The 19,743-nt window shown below is 34.3% G+C and overlaps 1 protein-coding gene across 1 annotated transcript; it reads left to right on the top strand.

Annotated features, from left to right (window-relative positions):
• Positions 1 to 835: 835 nt before the first annotated feature.
• Positions 836 to 12,032, top strand: LOC127703908 (uncharacterized). Its single transcript, XM_052207962.1, has 3 exons — positions 836 to 1,224; positions 10,150 to 10,457; positions 11,940 to 12,032. Exons 1-3 carry the CDS (start codon positions 960 to 962, stop codon positions 12,030 to 12,032), a joined length of 666 nt encoding a protein of 221 aa, XP_052063922.1. The 5' UTR covers positions 836 to 959.
• The last annotated feature ends 7,711 nt before the right edge of the window (positions 12,033 to 19,743 follow it).

The raw sequence follows: 19,743 nt of genomic DNA, 5'->3' as shown, positions 1-19,743 counted from the left end.
GTGAACATTGAACTGCAGTGGACGTGAGTGATAGGGGAATGGACCTCAACACAGCTCACTCATCATCCACATCTCAACGTTGTATTGGATATCATCACACAATGCTGGCAGCCTCTTGGGCAACCGGCATGCATTGCAAGATCAAGACATGTAAGCATAATAACACAATGAAACACTATTGCATCTTCAATTCTAATCATTTAATTATACCCCACGCAACGAGTTGCTGAGGGTATAATGTTTTTGACCCGTCCGTCTGTCTGTCCGTCCGTCAGTCCGTCAGTCCTGTTTCTTGTCATCGCAACTCCTCTCAAACCACACAACAGAATTTCACGAAACCTTTTTAGATAATAAGGACATACTATGTAGTTGTGCATATCGACAGGAAATTACGATTTAATTTTTTTTCTAGGAGTTACGCCCCTTTGAACTTATTTACTTTAATGTACTACTGCAACAGTTTGTCATCGCAACTCCTCTCAAACCACACAATAGAATTTCATGAAACCTTTTCAGATAATAAGGACATACTACGTAGATGTGCATATCGACAGGAAATTACGATTCAATTTTTTTTCTAGGAGTTACGCCCCTTTGAACTTATTTGCTTCAATAAACCTCTGCAACAGTTTGTCATCGCAACTCCTCTGAAACCACACAACATAATTTCATGAAACTTTGTAGATAATAAGGACATACTACGTAGATGTGCATATCGACAGGAAATTATGATTCAATTTTTTTTCTAGGAGTTACGCCCCTTTGAACTTATTTACTTTAATGTACTACTGCAATAGTTTGTCATCTCAACTTGTTTTAGATTTTAATGATGCAATTGGAAGCCAGAGTCAATTCGCCAATATATAGGACAACAGGCAAAAATTTATTTACGCCCAATCCAAAATGATCTTGAAACTTCACCTTCCACACCAGAGCCAAATGATGATACATACTCTGGAATGTGTGAATTTTGTGACAACAAAATGAATGTTAGAATGCTGAGAGATCATTTGAAAATATGTTCTGCACGGCCAAACTCAGAATCAGATGAACTTCCTGATCTTGCACCATCTCACAGACATTCTTCAACTACAGAACCATCCACATCTGCAACCTCTCAAAGTCAGACCTTAGCATCAATCACACCTGATCTTCAGTCAACATTGAATGACAATATGACTGAACAGCCCCAAGTTGTGGAAGTCTTGGAACCAATTTCTCCAGGTATGATTGCATGTATGAAAATGATGTCACTGATTTGAAAATTAAAATATGTCCTGATATTCTATAATATGGTATCAACTATATTCAGAAATATGCAATAGGAAAAATTAGGAGTTTCCTATTTTAAATACCAAACAACTGTTCCAATTTATTGTTATACCACCGCAAAAAATTTGCGTTTGTATATTGCTATCACGTCGTCGTCGTCCGTAGACATATTGGTTTCCGGACAATAACTTTAGTTTAAGTGTATGGATCTCTATGAAAATTAACCAAAAGGTTCAATACCATGAAAGGAAGGTTGGGATTGTTTTTTGGGGTAATGGTACCAATCGTTTAGGAATAAGGGGCCAAAAAGAAGCATTTTTCTAGTTTCCGGACAACAACTTGTGAATAAGTTTTTTTTTATTGCTCTGAAATTGTACCACAAGGTTCAATACCACAAGTAGAAGGTTTGGATTGATTTTTGGGGTATTTGCCAAAATCGTTCAGGAAGGAGGGGCCAAAAACAAAATTTTTTCTAGTTTTTAGACAATAACTTGTGTTAAAGTGTGGATATCTCTTAAATTGTACCACATTTTTCAAAAATAAAATTTCATCAAAAAAAATTTGCGGGGGTGGGGTGTAAAAAAAAAATAAATTTCGGGGCAATTTTTTTTTTCTTCAAGATTTAAGAAATAACCATTTTTTTCCCAAAAAAAATCAGGGGTCAATTTTTTTTCGGGGGGGGGGGGGATTTCTTTTTGTTTTTTTTAAATTTTAGGTTTTTCTCACAATTTCTTTTGCTATTTCTTTGAATAAAGTCTAAAAATAGATTTACTCAGTATTGCGCAACAGCACAGAGTGTATTACACAACAGCATGAAATCTTCAATTGAAAATAAATTCAAATCATTTAACCAAGATCACGTTCTTTGACTACATTTATTCTGTGACAGAAACCTATAATGTGTCAAATATTTAATTAAAATCCAAAATCAGACCTGTATCAATCTTGAATATTGTGTCCATTTTTGCCCAAACTGTTCAGGATTGGAACTCTGCGTTCAGATCCAGCTGCGCTCGGCAAAGCACATTTTTAAGGTTTAAATTACTACTTATTGACATTATTTTTATAGGTATGCATTCTATTTAATCATCCCCCCGGTGGATCGCTATCCTTGCCGTGGTCGGGGGGCTTGCGTGTCTCAGTGACCCCAAGAGCTATGCCAGTTGGAGCTTCGTCTCCTGGTAGGGTTACCCATGCTGGACAGGTCGAAGGGTAGAGACCAGACTAAAGTGATCCGAACATCGTATGAGTTGCCCGATGTTTTAAATAAAATAGGCTCTCCAACCCGTTGGCCGTGGGTTGCTACCCGTGTCGGTGGTTGACGAGATCCTTGCGGATGAGGGCTGTAGCCAGACTTCTTACGGTCAGAAAAATACCCGGACGGACGAGACTATAGTTCAATAAGCTGCTTTGGCTCCAATATCATCTAAACGGGAGGTCGGATGGACCCGGTTCGATCAAATCGGCTGGTCATGTCGAGCCCTTCAGTTAATCCTCAACAATAAGCTTTCTTGTAACAATTTTCATTATATACACATGTGTTTTAAATTAAGCTATTTATATTTCGGATAACTGAAGAAGGCGATGGCTCATGGGTCAATCAAGTGGTACGCTTTCTATTTCGCTTGATGGATACGCTCTGCTTGAGTATACTATTCTTGGAACATCTGGTGCTTTCCGCAGTGGATCTTGGGTGCTAATTTTGGGGACCAGCTACGTTATACATGTTATACTTGGAGCTCGTTTTCAGCATTAGCACTTGACCCCGGCTCGCCACGGAAACACAGCATCGCCCTTGTAGGCACTCCGAGGTGGGTGGATGACAAGAATGGTGAATCTTTCTCATTTCCTATGGCACAACAAAACCAACCCTCTAAATCAGCTTTAATACATAAAAAAAGAAAATGTGATGATTCAGTGCCCTGTCAGGAAGATGACAGTTGGCCCAGATTTATTGTAATAAAAGGAACAGATGAAAAACCAATTTCCAAAATATCTCCCTTTGTGATTCACAAACAAATTCAAAGCGTTGCTGGTACTGTAAAAAAAGTTTCAAAAATGAGATCAGGCAATTTGTTGGTTGAATGTTCCAACAAAAGTCAGTCAACAAATTTGCTTACACTGACAACAATTACAAACTTTCCTGTTTCTGCCTCTCCTCACAACAGTTTGAACAGCTGTAAGGGGATCATTCGAGACAGAAGTCAATACCTTGGTGACCTTACCGTGGAAGAAATCTGTGAGGAACTTTCAAGCCAAGGTGTAACTGATGTTGTTAGATTTCAAATAAAAAAGAATGGAAATATAATCAAATTAAATACATATCTTTTGACATTTAGAACTCCAACTCCTCCTCCATCTATTACTTTAGGTTGCTTCGGAATCAGAGTTGACAGGTTTATCCCTAACCCAATTCGATGCTTCACTTGTCAAAAGTTTGGTCATGGAAGCAAACAATGTCGTGGTACGCAGAGATGCTTCAAGTGTTCTGACGAAGGACACGAGGGAACAACCTGTAGCTCTGAATCTTCTAAATGCGTAAACTGTGGTGAATCCCATTTTTCATCATCTAGGGACTGCCCTGTTTACCTTAAAGAAAAAAATATTATCAAAATTAAAACAGAAAGAAACATCAGTTACCCAGAAGCTAAACAGATAGCTTCTGTTTCGAATGATCTCCTTGTTTCGAACAGACCATCGTACGCCAGCAAAGTTGTCCGCTCATTCAGTCACGAGCATACACAAACTCGCATGACCTGGCCAATTGATGCTGAGACATTTACAATGCTGCCTGTTGAAACAGAACCTAACGATAAAATATTAGTTCCAAGAAAACCAACACCTTCTAAAACCAGTACTCAGTCAACTCAATCTTCCTTACAGAGCTCAATGTCATCATCTAAAAATAATGAAAAAAAGAAATCAAATAAAAAAGATACAGTTAAATCAGACAGTTGGGGCGGTGAATCTGTCTGGGATCTTCCCAGTGACATAGATGATTCTTCCATCTCCAATAGTCCTCCTTCATCTGCATCTAATAAAACTAGTTTATCTTCTGCATCTAGTACAAAGTCTTCTAAAGCCCCGTCTCCTCTTCGTTCTCCAGAACAGAAGGATGTCCCAAAGAAGCCAGCAAATACATCCTCTCAGAAGTCTTCTGATTCGAGGTCGCGGGGTAGGGGTCGAGGCGGAGTAAAACCAGCTGCGCATGGTCCTGGAGATCGACGACTCTCCTCACACAACAGATTTTCAACACTTAACGACGAATCAGAAATGGAAATCGAAAGTGTTCCGCCACCCGAAAGTTTACAATCTCAGGGTGAGCGAAATAAGAATGCTGGCAAACTCGATAGCATTCGCCCGTCTATTAACAAATCATGACTAATATCATCCAATGGAATTGCCGAGGTCTTAAAATAAATCTTCTCGAGTTAACGCTTCTAGTTCAGTCATTTTTACCTACTGCATTTTGTCTTCAAGAAACTCATTTAAAAGAAAGTGACAATGTATCTTTAAAAGGATACAACATGTATAGCACATTTTCTAAGGTAGATGAACGTGCTGCAGGCGGATCATCCATTTTTGTGAAGGACAACGTCATTCATAGCACAGTCCAACTCACCACGGATCTGCAGGCAGTTGCAATTCGTTTATCATTAGATAAAACAATTACATTATGTTCTATATATATTCCACCCAATTCAATTATAGATAAAGCTAAACTCAAAAACCTCACTGATCAATTACCCTCACCATTTATACTTATGGGCGACTTCAATGCACACAACCCCTTGTGGGGAAGCAAGTCTCATAATATCAAAGGTAAGATCATTGAGGACTTTGTCTCTCAAGAAGGATTATGCATTTTTAATAATGGATCTAATACTTATCTTCATCCTGGAAACGGGTCTTATTCTGCTATTGATATCACTATTTGCGATCCCTCTCTTCTTCTGGATTATTCATGGCGTGTTCATGATGATCTATGTGGAAGTGATCACTTTCCAATAGTACTTGAACATCTTTTTACTTCTGCCCAACAGAGAGTACCACGTTTGAAACTTGACAAGGCGGATTGGTCCTTGTTTGAGAATCTCTGTCAAGCGGAACTTCAGTCAAAGATGTTTGAGACTGTACAAGATCCAATTTTAACTTTTAATACAGTTTTAACGTCAATTGCTGACAGAACTATTCCTAAGACCTCGGCAAATCCGAAACATCCCAGCAAACCATGGTTTGATGATGCTTGTGATCAAGCAATAGGTGACCGTAAAAAATCTGAAAGACGGTTCAACCAACAACCAACGACAGAAAACTTGAGTAATTTCCGTGTTTTTCGCGCTAAGGCACGGCGGACTTGCAGGCAAGCACGACGAACGTCTTGGAAGAAATTTGTCTCGGAGATAACATCTCGCACTCCGATGACAAAAGTATGGAACATGATACAAAAGATAAAAGGTAAAAATTCTAAAGCCACAGTTAAACATTTAAAAAATGGCAATGATTTATTAACATCTGAAAAGGATATTGCCAACAAGCTTGGTGAAACTTTTGCGAAATCTTCTTCTTCTAACAACTACAGGGAAGATTTTAAAAAAGTTAAAAAACAAAAAGAAAAAATTAAATTAAACTTTAAATCAAAAAATGGTGAAAATTATAATAAACTCTTTTCTCTTGAAGAACTTAAAACATCTCTATCAAAAGCCCATGATACAGCTTGTGGGCCTGATAATATTCACTACCAACTGTTAAAACACTTGCCAGATTCCTCGCTGGAAGCTCTTTTGCAGCTTATGAATAACATCTGGGAATCTGGTGATTTACCATCAATCTGGAAGCTTGCAACCGTCGTGCCTATTCCAAAACCAAGTAAAGATCACACGGATCCTATTAATTATCGGCCAATTGCTCTTACCAGTTGTGTCTGTAAAACACTAGAACGGATGGTTAATGATCGCCTTGTTTGGTTCCTGGAATCCAATGGGCTTTTAGCCAATATCCAGTGTGGATTCCGCCAAGGTCGTAGTACTCTTGACCATCTTGTTCGATTCGAATCATTTGTCCGTAATGGTTTTGCGAAAAATGAACATGTAGTGTCGGTCTTTTTCGATCTAGAAAAAGCCTATGATACTACATGGAAGTATGGTATTTTAAAAGATCTGTTTGATATGGGGTTGAAAGGCAATATGCCAAATTTTATTTCGAATTTTTTATCTAACAGACAATTTAATGTTAGAGTAAATTCAACCATGTCTGATCTGTATGATCAAGAGATGGGTGTCCCTCAGGGCAGTATTTTATCTGTTACATTATTTAGTCTTAAAATCAACAGCCTTGTTGAAGTTTTAAAAAGTAATATTGAAGGTTCATTGTATGTTGATGACTTTTTAATATGTTATAGAGGCAAAAATATGAATAACATAGAAAGACAATTACAGTTATGTCTTGGAAGAATTGAAAAATGGGCCTCGGAAAATGGGTTTAAATTTTCCACTTCAAAAACGGTCGGGATGCATTTTTGTAACAAAAGGAAATTGCATCTTGATCCAGAACTCACTTTGTACGGCAACCCAATTAAAATGGTTGATGAAACCAAATTTCTTGGGTTAATTTTCGATAAAAAGTTAACCTTTCTACCCCATATCAAAATGTTAAAATCGAAATGTTTAAAAGCATTAGATATTTTAAAAGTTGTCGGCAGCACCGACTGGGGTGCTGATCGCTACATTTTACTTAATTTATATAGATCTCTAGTTAGATCTAAACTAGATTATGGCTCTATAGTGTATGGCTCTGCAAGGAAGTCCTACATACAGATTCTCGATGCTGTGCATCATCAGGGTTTGCGTCTCTGTCTTGGCGCATTTAAAACCTCACCAGTTGAGAGTCTGTATGTAGAGGCTGATGAGCACTCACTCTCTAACAGACGTTTGAAGCTTGGACTTCAATATGCTGTCAAACTAAAAGCCTACTCAGATAATCCTGCCTACAGCTGTGTTTTTAATCCAATTTATGAAGATATTTTTGCAAAACATGAAAATAAAATTCCCCCGTTAGGTATACGTTTAAAACCACATTTAGCTTCTTTTGATTTAAAATCTGTTGCTCAAGTTGAAACTTGCAAATGTCCTCCATGGGAACTTCCCAAACCAAAAATGATATTTGATCTCCGTGAACACAATAAAAATAAAACAAATCCTCTTTTAATTCAGCAACACTATGCTGAAATCAAAGCCAATTATTCAGATTTTTCAACTGTCTATACTGATGGATCAAAAGATGGTGACAGAGTTGCATCTGCTGCTGTCTTCAGGGACAGAGCTGCAACTCTCCGTTTGCCATCTGATGCATCGATCTTTACTGCTGAAGCAGAAGCAATAATTTTGGCTTTGAAATTTATTGCTTCTTCAGATAAATCCAAATTTATTATATGTTCTGATTCACTTTCATGCTTACAAGCTATACAAAATACTAAAATTAAAAACCCAACAATTCTCAAAATTTTATATGTAATGAGGAATTTAAAAATTCTTCTTAAAGAAATATTATTTCTATGGGTGCCGAGTCATGTTGGAATCCTTGGAAACACAGCTGTAGACCTTGAGGCAAAGAATGCCCTGGGTGACCCTTTATCTAACTGTGATATACCATATACCGATTTTAAATCTAATATTAGAGAATATGTTTTTAATATATTGAAAAATGAATGGAGTAAAAAAGATGGTAATAAATTACATGAAATTAAACCTAATTTATGTAAACCTTTCAATAATTTTATGTGCAGAAAAGATCAGTGTGTTATTTCTAGATGTCGTATTGGTCATACTAGAATAACACACGAATATCTTTTAAAAAATGAAGTAGAACCACAATGTATACCTTGCAACTGCAAGTATACTATTAAACATGTTTTAATCAATTGTATTGACTTTGCTGATATTCGTAAGAAGCATTTCAATGTCAATAATATGTATGATTTATTTAATAATGTTTCATTTACAAATATTGTTTCATTTTTAAAAGAAGTTGGAATATATTCTAAAATATAAAAATGTTATTATATTTAAAACGATTTAAAAATTTTATCACGTTATCTTAATGTTCATTTTTATTTGTAAATAATCAATTTGCTTTAATCTAGAATTTTAGTTTATTGAAGGACCTTTTGTCTGATTTTAAGAATATGCTTTAAATTGTAAAAAATATTCGAATTAGCTCTCGCCGCGATATAGCCTTGTTGTGCTAATGCGGCGTAAAGCAACCAACAATCAATCAATCAATCTATTTAATCATAACTTTTAGAATAAATTGTTGTAAAAAACTTGGCTGTTCTAATTATGGCCGTTGTTAATATTAGTGAATACACTAAAACTGAATATATGTAAAATGTGTAAGACTGAATGATTCGATAATGCCTAATTCTTCGTATTCGGCCTAAAAAAACTTTCATTTGTTAATAAAAAATAAAAATTATTGCATTTTTATATAGTAACACCACTGACCCTTCAGTAACTCTAATGACAGACACAAAAGAATAACCATTGACAACAAATTTCAAATTGTACTTTTATAAAGTACTGAACACAAAACAAAGAACACTAAGCAAAAGAAAAAGAAAAAAAAATAATTCTTAGGCTAAAAAATCCCTAATTATATAACATAACATCAATAACTAAAAATGTCAATAGTGTTACTAAATAGTGTCATTGGTGTTACCAGCATACACCAGGTTGTGAAAACTTGGTATAGGTAATAAATTTTATGGATAAAACATTGTTAAATAAGTATTTATTTCATAAATAATATGATGTTTCGGTTGTTAAAAGCAGGTTGGGATCCCGTTAACATGTTTAACCCCGCCACATTATTTATGTATGTGCCTGTCCCAAGTCAGGAGCCTGTAATTCAGTGGTTGTCGTTTGTTACTGTGTTATATATTTGTTTTTCGTTCATTTATTTGTACATTAATTAGGCCGTTAGTTTTGTCGTTTGAATTGTTTACATTTGTCATTTCGGGGTCTTTTATAGCTGACTATGCGGTATGGGCTTTGCTCATTGTTGAAGGCCGTACGGTGACCTATAGTTGTTAATTTCTGTGTCATTTGGTCTCTTGTTAAGAGTTGTCTCATTGGCAATTACACCAAATCTTCTTTTTTATATGAAAGAAACACAAAAAAATACTGATTGTCTTAACATATTCAGTGGTGTTACTAAACTGGTCAATGGTGTTACTTTATTAAAGTTGTCTCACCATTGACAGTAACACCAATGACGTACAGGTGTATTTTTAGATTTAGTTGCAAAATAAGTGCTCCATTCCCCTATTTTATATGTTTGTCAATGGTGCATGTTTCTATAATCAATAACTTTTCTTATCAAAGTTTAGGAAATCTTTCAGAAAATGATTTTTATACTGGTACATTTTTTTTTTGTATTGTGGACAATACTGGTATTCCAGTATTGTGGTTGCAAACTACAAGTGATCCAATTAGTATTGTCTGTTGTAGAAAATAAACTCTGCAATAACAATATAACAATTATATTAATATTAAAATATGACACAAACATTCATCTGTTTAATATTTATCAGATTGCTGGGTCGGTGCAATTGTATACTGGGCGCATATTTTTTTCACTATCCTATCAGCTGTGCAGAAAAATTCAAGTGCTGGGCAGGAACTTTATATAATGCATGTACTTTTTAATAAACAACTCTGTCATGTCTGTGGTTCCATTTACTACTTGCTTCCTTTAAATTTCTAACATTAAAAAAGAAGTATTTCATGTATTTTCAAAATATAAACAAGCTTTTGAGGATTATCCAAAGAGGGGATATGCAACCTGGTATAGTAGCTCACAGATTTCTTTGTTTTTAAGGAGTAAGAGATGGAGAGCAAGAAAACACAGTTAAAACAAACATGGAAAATATCATTACCAGCATTGTGTCAGAATGTGTGTCCCACTGTACAGAGACAGGAATGAAAGATCCTGTGGACATCCTGAGATTCTTTCAGAGCAAGATGGTATATGGCAGAGATCTTGATATCCAGGATGAGTCATCCACAATTGAAGGGGAGACTAACTTCATTTTAGTTGATAGGTCAGACATACTTCAGTCTGCCTTTGAGGATATTGAGGCCATCACTGATCTCAGACTGACTTTAAAAGTTCAGTTTCTTGGAGAGGTAACAGTCTGTAGTCATAAAAAGTAATACATGTACAACTAGTTTACCATTGACAAACATCTTGGAAATTCGATAAAATTATAGCTACTGTGTGTCTTTTTTCAAAATGGAACTTTTTTCGGACACCAGTATCAAACATTCCTTCAGTCCCTGGAAGCAATAAAAATACGATTTCTTGGGACCTGGAACCGGTACATTGCATGATTGCGTAACGTACAAACTTTTGGTTCCGTTAATAGGTCTGCACACCTGTCTTTGGAAAATGACTTTTAACCAGACATTCATGGATTTATGATGGTGTCTGTACTACTGTATTGTCTGTACAAGAAATAACCAAAATACTCGGTAGGGGGACGGTAGCATACAATTTCTACGGGTCCCTAGAACCGGTACAAATGATTTTTTTTACATTCCAGGAAGCAGTACATTTATAAAAATTAATACTTGCCTTGCATGCTACAAATTTTAAAAGTAAAAATTCGTAAGGGTTCCGCGGAACCCAGTGTCTCGCCTACTTTTGCTGTTAATCGCAGGCTCAACAAAAATGATGAAAAAAAATAATAAAAATATTCCTCTCTATACTATGTTTTGATTGTAAGTAGCTTCTGTCCAAGTTAAAATTTTAAAAACTTGAACCACAGAATTTACTTCTGGATACTTTCTTATGATCATAAACAAGCTTTTTTCCAAGTTTGGTAGAAATCCAGGTTAGTTTAAGAAAGTTATTAAAATTTCAAAAACTTTAACCACAGAGTGAATGTAATGTTTCCTGGCAGAAAAATTAAGTCCATTTATAAGTAAAATAAGGAAAAAATGGAATTTTATTTTTTACAAAATTTACTTCTAGATATTATCTTATGATCACAAACAAGCTTCTTACCAAGTTTGGTAGAAATCCAGGATAGTTTAAGAAAGTTATTAAAATTTCAAAAACTTTAACCACAGAGTGAATGTAATGTTTCCTGGCAGAAAAACTAAGTCCATTTATAAGTAAATATTTGTGGACGCCGCCGACGACAACGACGACGACGACGACGACGACGACGCCGACGGAATGTAGGATCGCTATGTCTCGCTTTTTCGACAAAAGTCGAAGGCTCGACAAAAACCAAGTCAGAATAAGTACAGAAATAACAATAAGCGTTTTCATCTTATTTTTATTTATGCAACTGCATACTAAATACCATTGATCTAGCATATGCAGTAATGCTAAATACAGATTTGCGGAAACTTGCAGCATGCTATTGCTAAAATTCAGAGTCACTTGGCTGCTATTGCTAAAATTCAGAGTCACTTGGCAGCCATAGACATACATTAAGTATGGGATAGTGGTGTACTTATGCAATTGCATATCGAATGTTATTGACCACTTGCAAAAATTCTGAAACTTGATTGCCATCTCCATGTAGCCATAAATCACATCACCAATTAATAACCAAGTTTCATTACGATCCACCACATCTGACATAATATATATTTCAGATTGCTGTTGATTTGGGAGGTCCAAGAAAAGAGTTTTTTGCCTTGATATTAAGGGAAATAAAAGAAAAGTACATTACTATTTTTTTGCTGTAACTCAAATTTACATCTACTGCAAAAATAAATATATTAGGCCAGAAACTTAAATAAATAAACACTCCACGAAATGATGATGTTGAAGCATTTCTAATCATTTACATGATCTAATTACAACATTTTCCTAATGTTCATAAGATAAACACAATAAAATATGAAATTTGAAGACTTTGTCATAATGAAGGTAGAGCTACTGTCAACCTTTAAACAAACATTTTAGTATGACAATAAACAGAAGAAAGATTGTCGTCTTTAGACTCATAACAACAGAACAAGTTGTTTGATCTGATCAATAAATGGAAGCATGTCAATTATGGATTTTATAAAATGATACACTTATCTTATTTATATTCATGCATAAATAAATGACAGTTGCACAAAACAGACTAAAAAGTGCAACAGCTCAAATGCATGTCTGACATAAAACCATTGTAAACATTTAAGTATATGTAGATAGAGTTGTCGTCAAATCAGGTAAAATTTCTATCATGACCTTCAACTATGGAATGGTGCAAACTATCTGAACAAAAGTTATCCAAAAATGACAGAACTTCTTCACAGCCATCATTTATACTACCATGAAAAAATACAAAAACAAATCTCATATCATCATACATGTTCATTATGTCTATAATCCTCTTTTAAGGAAAACACTGATTTACACTATGGAAAAACAGGCTTGATAAATGTATGCATATATCTGAAGAAGCAAGAAAATGTGTTTCTGCTTCACTCGCTCGGCATATATTTGTCATGAACCCCAATATTAAAACATTAATATACTAGATATGAATACAAATACAAAGAGCTGATCATGTAATTGTTAAGCTGAAGCCTTGCAAATTGTTAACACTTTCCCCATTTTCATTTTTATACCCCCGCGTTTTAAAGTGGAGGTATATAGTGATGGGAAAGTCCGTCCTTCCCTGTGTCCGTCCTGCACACTATGTTTCATTTTGTATCCCCTACTCCTCCTTAACCACTTATCAGAACGAAATGCCATTGTGCACCTCCTATTTTGTTTTTGTTGAAAATCATTTTTGGGGTTTCTATTTGAAAAACATGGGACTATTGCCATGAAATAGGGGTATCCATGTTGTATCCTTCTAAACCACTGATTATAATTTAATGAAACTTTCCCCGATTTTTTTATGATATAATGCCATTGTGCACCTATTTTGTTTTTGTTCAAAATCATTTTTGGGATTTCCATTTAAAAAACATGGACTTTTCAATTGACAAAACCTTGGGGGTATCCATGTTGTATCACTAACTCCTCCTAAATCACTTATTATAATTTAATGAAACTTTCTCAAGATTTTTTATGATATAATGCTATAATGCACCTCCTATTTTGTTTTTGTTCAAGGCTATATTTTTTTAGTTTTTATTTCAAAAACATGGACTTTACCATTGCCATATAACTGGGGTACTCATTTTGTATCAACAACTTCTCCTAAACTGCTAATCATTATTTAATGAAACTTTTGGAGATTCTTAATCATATAATACCATTGTGCACCTCCTATTTGGTTTCTGGTCAAATTGATTTTTAGAGTTTCCAATACCAAAACATCAACTTTGCAAGGAACAGCAGTATAATTTTGTGAGCTCTGATCACAGTACCTCTAGTTTATTCTATGTTAAATAATAATGATACCCCTCATAAAAAGTATACAGCTAACAGGAAGTTATTCAGTGATGAAACTGAAAACATATGGCTCACTCATATTAACCTTTATACCACATTTCAGAAAGCTAAGTTCCATAAAAAATGCACCAAAATTAATCAACTAACATATATGTTAAATAATATGCAAGTGTTCATTTCACATGTTGAGTCATGAATCTTAAAATTTTACATGGTATAGAACACATTTCTATCATTGATACTAAATTCCAGAAAGATCTTGTATGTACTTCTGGAGAAAAATAGAACGGAAATTTTCAACTATGTATAAAAGAGTTTAGTGTTTGGAAGTTGTTGAGTGATGAATCTGAAAACACAACACATGGTATAGCCCACTCATATAAAAAAAAATATTTATGAGACAGACATGCTGAAAGAAAACAGTTTGGTCCCCTTTTATAAAGGGAATACATATTTTTATGAATTTAGAAATATACTAACTGCGGTAATTGACCTGTGCATGAAGTCTTTCGATACGCTGACAGTTGGTGTATCTAGCTGTATCCAGTCTGCAGGAGAGACGTGTGTACTGGCTGGCGTGGTCAACGTGTTATATTGGTTACTTACTGGTGTCCTAGTGTTATATTGGTTACTTGCTGGTGGGGTCATTGTGGTATATTGGTTACTTGCTGGTGGGGTCATAGTGGTATATTGGTTACTTGCTGGTGTGGCCATAGTGGTATATTGCAATTGGTAAGTTTGCGACGAAGATGGAGTGGCATTTTGAGGCGAGTTCCTCGAAGTTGACAGTGCTGGTAGTTCTATATGACTGTCTTGACTGTCAGAACAAGATTGGACCTCAAATTTAGGTATCTGCAATAAAAAAAAAATTAATATCAATACTACATATATTTGAAAAATAATACTACATGCACCTTTAAATTCTGAAGTCCAGTTTCACTAATTACAATTAAGGCAAAATATGAACTGTGTGCCACATTTTTAGGCTTTTAGGTTTCCAGAAGCCTCCAGTAATATTTGTAACCTATTTTGAACACAGACTGTTTCCAAGTTGAACAATTTCTTCCATGTATGGTAATTTAGTCAACCAAGAACATGTATCCACACTACACAGATTCCACAATTGCACTTTCATTATCCATGTTCAGTAAACCATGGAATTGGGGTCAAAACCCTAATTTGGCATACAAATTAAAAAGATCGCATCATAATGAATATTTGTACTTTTAATTAGTTTTAATTCTATGTCACTCACTTTCTTTTTGGAAACATGATAAACAAATTGTGTAAAATTGTATTTAAAGGGCAATAACTCCTTAAGAGATCCCTCAACAACTTTGGTGAATGTGTCACTTTAACTCCTTGTCAGATTTCTCTTCATGCTTTAGTTTTTGAGACATAAGCCAAAAACTGCACTTTACCCATATGTTCTATTTTTTGCCATGGCAGCCATGTTTTTAGAAGAAACAGAAAATAAAACATAAACTTAATTCTAAATACCCTAAGAATTATTCAGCTAAAGTTTGGTTAGAATTATTTCAATACTTTCAGAGGAGATTTTTAAAATAGTTTACGAGGGATGAAAATGGAGCCAAGTAGAAATGGCTAAAGCTTACATTTCATTTAAGGAAACATGAGCTAAAAATACATTTTTTTCAGTGGTCTAAAAGTCGACGCTAGGGGCCGTATTGATCTCATAGTAGGGTATGAATGATTTGTTCATTGTTGAAGACCCTACATTGACAGACAAGTTGAACAGGAATAAAAGCCCTGTATATTGATAATTTGTATTTTTTCTATGCATTTTGTATGAACATTTACTAAATATCCCTTTATTTTCTTAAAATGTTGATGTATGAGATTCTGCTTAATATGCGACAAAACATTTTCATCACACATGAAAATATATTACAATGCAACATAAAGTGATCCATAATTTGGTTTACCCATACCTTTTCTTTTGTGTGTAAATATAAGTGAGGTTTATCTTTACCATATTCTACCAACTGTGTGAAGGCTGCCTCTTCGCCCTTATAGTTACCCAGGAAATACTCCATCCTGTGTAGTTTTCCTTTAAAGTTTTTCCCATTCGGAAAAAAAATATGCACCATCTCCTGGAGGACGTGGCTTTGGGTCAAACATTTATTCATCTGAACTGGTCTTGGTCCAATGTTGAACTGTTTGGTACTGTTTTTCATGAGAATGTAATTATTTATTGAATAAGAAAAGTGCTGCCATCCAATAATTACAGCCTTAGTTCTACTCCCTGAGGTTGTTTTCTTCTGTAAAAATGGAATAAAATTAATTTTTTAAAACTTTTTTGAATAGTTGAAACTTGATTAACTTTTTATATTATAATATGAGCATATAAACATTTTTTATATTATAATATGAACAAGAAGTTGCACACAATATTGTGCTAAGCATACCTCCCCTTTAACTCAGAAGAATGGCTGAACATATTGAAAAAATTACAAAGTATCAGGAAACATGAAGTTGGTAATGAAAACATTTGAAAAATTCTCACATTTTACAACTCATGACTGTTAAGCTGGTGGCCAAGTATGAAGTCATTCCACGCATTCATATTGGAGAAGTTTTGGACAAAAAATTTTGAAGTTCATGTTCATATTGAATTTTGTTTTAAAGCATCGGCAAACAGGAAAGTTTTATCTGAACTAGATGTGTCAAAGCGACACAAATGGCCCTGTCCCAAAAAGTTGAAAAATCTGCAATTTCAATATAAACACATGTGGACACAAACATGATGGTAGTCTCACATATAAAAAATCAGCTCAAAATCTGGAGGCGTATAGAAAAAAAGAAACTTAAACTTGATCTATAACTCATCCTGGTTAACTCACATACCAAATATCAGCCCAATATCTGAAGGTGTTTCCAAAAAAAGTCTGTACAACTGTGATTTTCAACAATTTCTCAAAGTCCAAAGCCTGTAATTTCGGCAAAAATTAGTGAAGCGGAAAGATACTGAAACTTGATCTGTAACTCATCATGGTTAACTCACATACCAAAAATCAGCCCAATATCTGAAGGCGTATAGTAAAAAACTGTATAATGGTTTATTGCCGAATGACGGAATTATGGAATTTCAGAATAACGGAATATCAGAATTACGGAATTTTGGAATTTTGGGACAAGGGTCAAACTATATGGCACCGACAACTTTGTTGTTTGATGAAAAATGTTGAAATTCATTTTACAAATTGAAATGTTTTCAAATTTAATTGTCAAACAGGATTCAAAGTTGGTATCTGAAAAATCTGAAAACATTATAACTCATTGTTAAGCTGGTGGCCAAGTATGAAGTCATTTAGCACATTCATATTGGAGAACTCCTAATGACAGAAATATTTGTCAGACGCAGGCAACAATTATGTTAAAATCAAACTATAAATGTATAAAAAGTTAACTGACCCAGACATCGAATGCTCTTTAGACCTTTTAGGTCAGCTGAGCTGAGAAGCATCATATAGCATGATTGCAAATGATTTTCAATTGAAAGAAAGTAGGTATTATGCAGAAAGACTAATGTTGTTATTGTTTGAGTATCCACCTGTAAAAATCAGATAAATAAATAATATCAATATCTAATGCACTCATCTTCAATTTTAGACACTGCTACATTAAAAAAAGAGGCTCTCAAGTGTCATGAATCCCTCACCCTATTTTTTTTTGCCTAAATCTTTCATCAATAATTATTTTGGCTTTTCAATTTGTATAAATGTTCTTCGAATCTGTCATATCTTCTTCAAAAGCAAAAAAAAAACCATGCATTTCCCCCTATGTTCTATTTTAGCCATAAGGGCTATGTTTCTTGACATACAAAGAAATAAAATATAAAACTTATATAACTAGATATTATGAGTCTCATTCAGCCTAAGTTTGGCCGTACATTAATTCAGCAGTTTCAATGGAGATTTTTTAAAGTAAGCCAACATGATAAATAAATTGTGAAAAAAGTCCTTAAAGGGCAACAACTCCTCAGTGCTCAATTGACAATTTTGGTCATTTGACTTGTTTGTAGATCTTACTTGGCTGAACAATTTTGCTGTTTACAGTTTATCTGTATGTACAATAATTTTCAAGATAATCACCAAAAACCGAAAATTTCTTTAAATCATAAATTCAGGGCCAATAACTGAAAAACTGGTTACCCAATTGGCTGAAAATTTCAGGGCATGTAGACCTTGACCTAATTAATACTTAAACTTCTTGTCTTATTTGACTTAAATGCTGGAGTTTTTGAAATATAAGCTAAAAACTGCATTTTACTCTGTGTTCTATTTTTAGCCAAGATGGCCGTTGTTTGAAAAAATAGAAAATAAAACACAAACTTTATTTAAGACACCCTAATGGACATTCAGATTAAGTTTGGTTTAATTTGGTTCGGTAGATCAGAGGAGTATTTTTTAATTTTTTTTTAAATATTATGAAATCATTGTGTAAAATTGTCATTAAAGGACAATAACTCCTTAAGGGGTCAATTGAAAATTTTGGTCATCTTAACTTATTTGTAGATCTTACTTTGCTGAACATTTTTGCTGTTTACAAACTTTTATCTTTATCTATAATAATAATCAAGATAATGACCAGAAACTGCAAAATTTACATAAAATTACCAAGTAAGTGGCAGCAACCCAATAATAAGTTGTTCAATTCATCTGAAAATTTCAGGGTTGATAAATCTTGACCTACTGAAAATTGTACCCCATGTCAGATTTGCTCTAAGGGCTTTATAAGCTAAAATCTGCATTTTACCCCATATGTTCTATTTTTAGCAATGGCGGCCATGTTTTTTGACGAAATGGAATATAAAACATTAACTTTAATCTAGATACCCTTAGGATCATTCAGCTTAAGTTTGGTTGGAATTTGTTTAGTAGTTTCAAAGGAGAAGATCTTTGAAATAGTTTAAGACTGAAGACAACGGAGGCCAAGTGATGGCAAAAGTTCACCTTTCCTTTCAGGAAAGGTGAGCTAAAAAGTTGATTCCTTTGGGAAAATATACATTTATTTTTTCATTTTTTTATATCAATTGTTGTTCACAATTTAACAGATGATTTTGTCTGCTTAACAAAAGCAGAGCAAATGTTCATATTTGTACTATCTGATTAGGCATTATCATTATATCCCCCTTCTGGGCACCTTTACCAAATAATTCTCTACCTCAATACCTATTATTTCTACCTCCGACTCTAAAGTTTGGGGATGTAACAGCAGCAGGTTGACTTGAGGATGAAGATCAGCAATGAAAGTGCTGTTCCTTTGCTTTTTTATTTTTCTTGTTCATGTAACTGATTTTGTGTCATGACAATGGGTTCCCTTAACTGTTTTTTTCTCAAAAGTATATAATGAAATTTAAGTAAGAGCTCAACATGTGCAAGGGATTCCCTTTTACCAAAATATTTGATTATAGCTCATGTTCCTTTGCATGCACACACCAAACAAGTGACAGAGAAGAGTGAATATATAGTTAACTTTAAATACGTTTTGACATGGTTGGAGAGTTATCTTATTGGCACTCATACTACATCTTCTTATTTATATAGATGACAGTGGTCACTCAGTGGTAGAAGTAGAAGTTGATCATGAGGATAGAAATTTTTGTGCAATCTAAACTAATATTTACTACAACACCAACTTCTTCTTATGGAAGCTCAGTGCCTTAGAACGATTTGCAATTTGATTGCAATCTTACAAACAGTTGAATATGAAAAAAACTGACCTTATCACAAAGTTTAATATTAAAACTGTTCATTGTTTTTAATTAAACAGACCATGACTGAGGGGTGGTGCTGAATAATCTCTTTGGAAATGAGATATTTCAATACTTATATAACTTTTTATGCTTTTCTTTGATTGATTGATTGATTGTTGGTTGCTTAACGTCCAGTGGCAAATATTTCATGCATATTCAGGACGAGAACAAGTTCACAATAAATACAATAGGTAGGTTGTGTAATAATAGATTAAGGGATCATGGTCGGAGAAATTTAGACTGCCACGGGAAATGAGGGTATATTGGATAGGGACAGAAAT

This window comes from Mytilus californianus, unplaced genomic scaffold, assembly GCF_021869535.1.
Source record: "Mytilus californianus isolate M0D057914Y unplaced genomic scaffold, xbMytCali1.0.p SCAF_55, whole genome shotgun sequence".
Classification (NCBI taxonomy): Eukaryota; Metazoa; Mollusca; class Bivalvia; order Mytilida; family Mytilidae; genus Mytilus; species Mytilus californianus.
Note: the sequence above shows the minus strand (reverse complement) of the source record. Positions and strands in the feature narration are given on the sequence as shown.

What these genes read in the sequence shown, in the direction of transcription:
- LOC127703908 (XM_052207962.1), top strand. Translation starts at nt 960, where the DNA reads ATGTGTGAATTTTGTGACAACAAAATGAATGTTAGAATGCTGAGAGAT. An exon ending in CTTGGAACCAATTTCTCCAG is followed by an intron (nt 1,225 to 10,149) that starts GTATGATTGCAT and finishes TTTGTTTTTAAG; the next exon opens with GAGTAAGAGATGGAGAGCAA. An exon ending in AAGTTCAGTTTCTTGGAGAG is followed by an intron (nt 10,458 to 11,939) that starts GTAACAGTCTGT and finishes TATATATTTCAG; the next exon opens with ATTGCTGTTGATTTGGGAGG.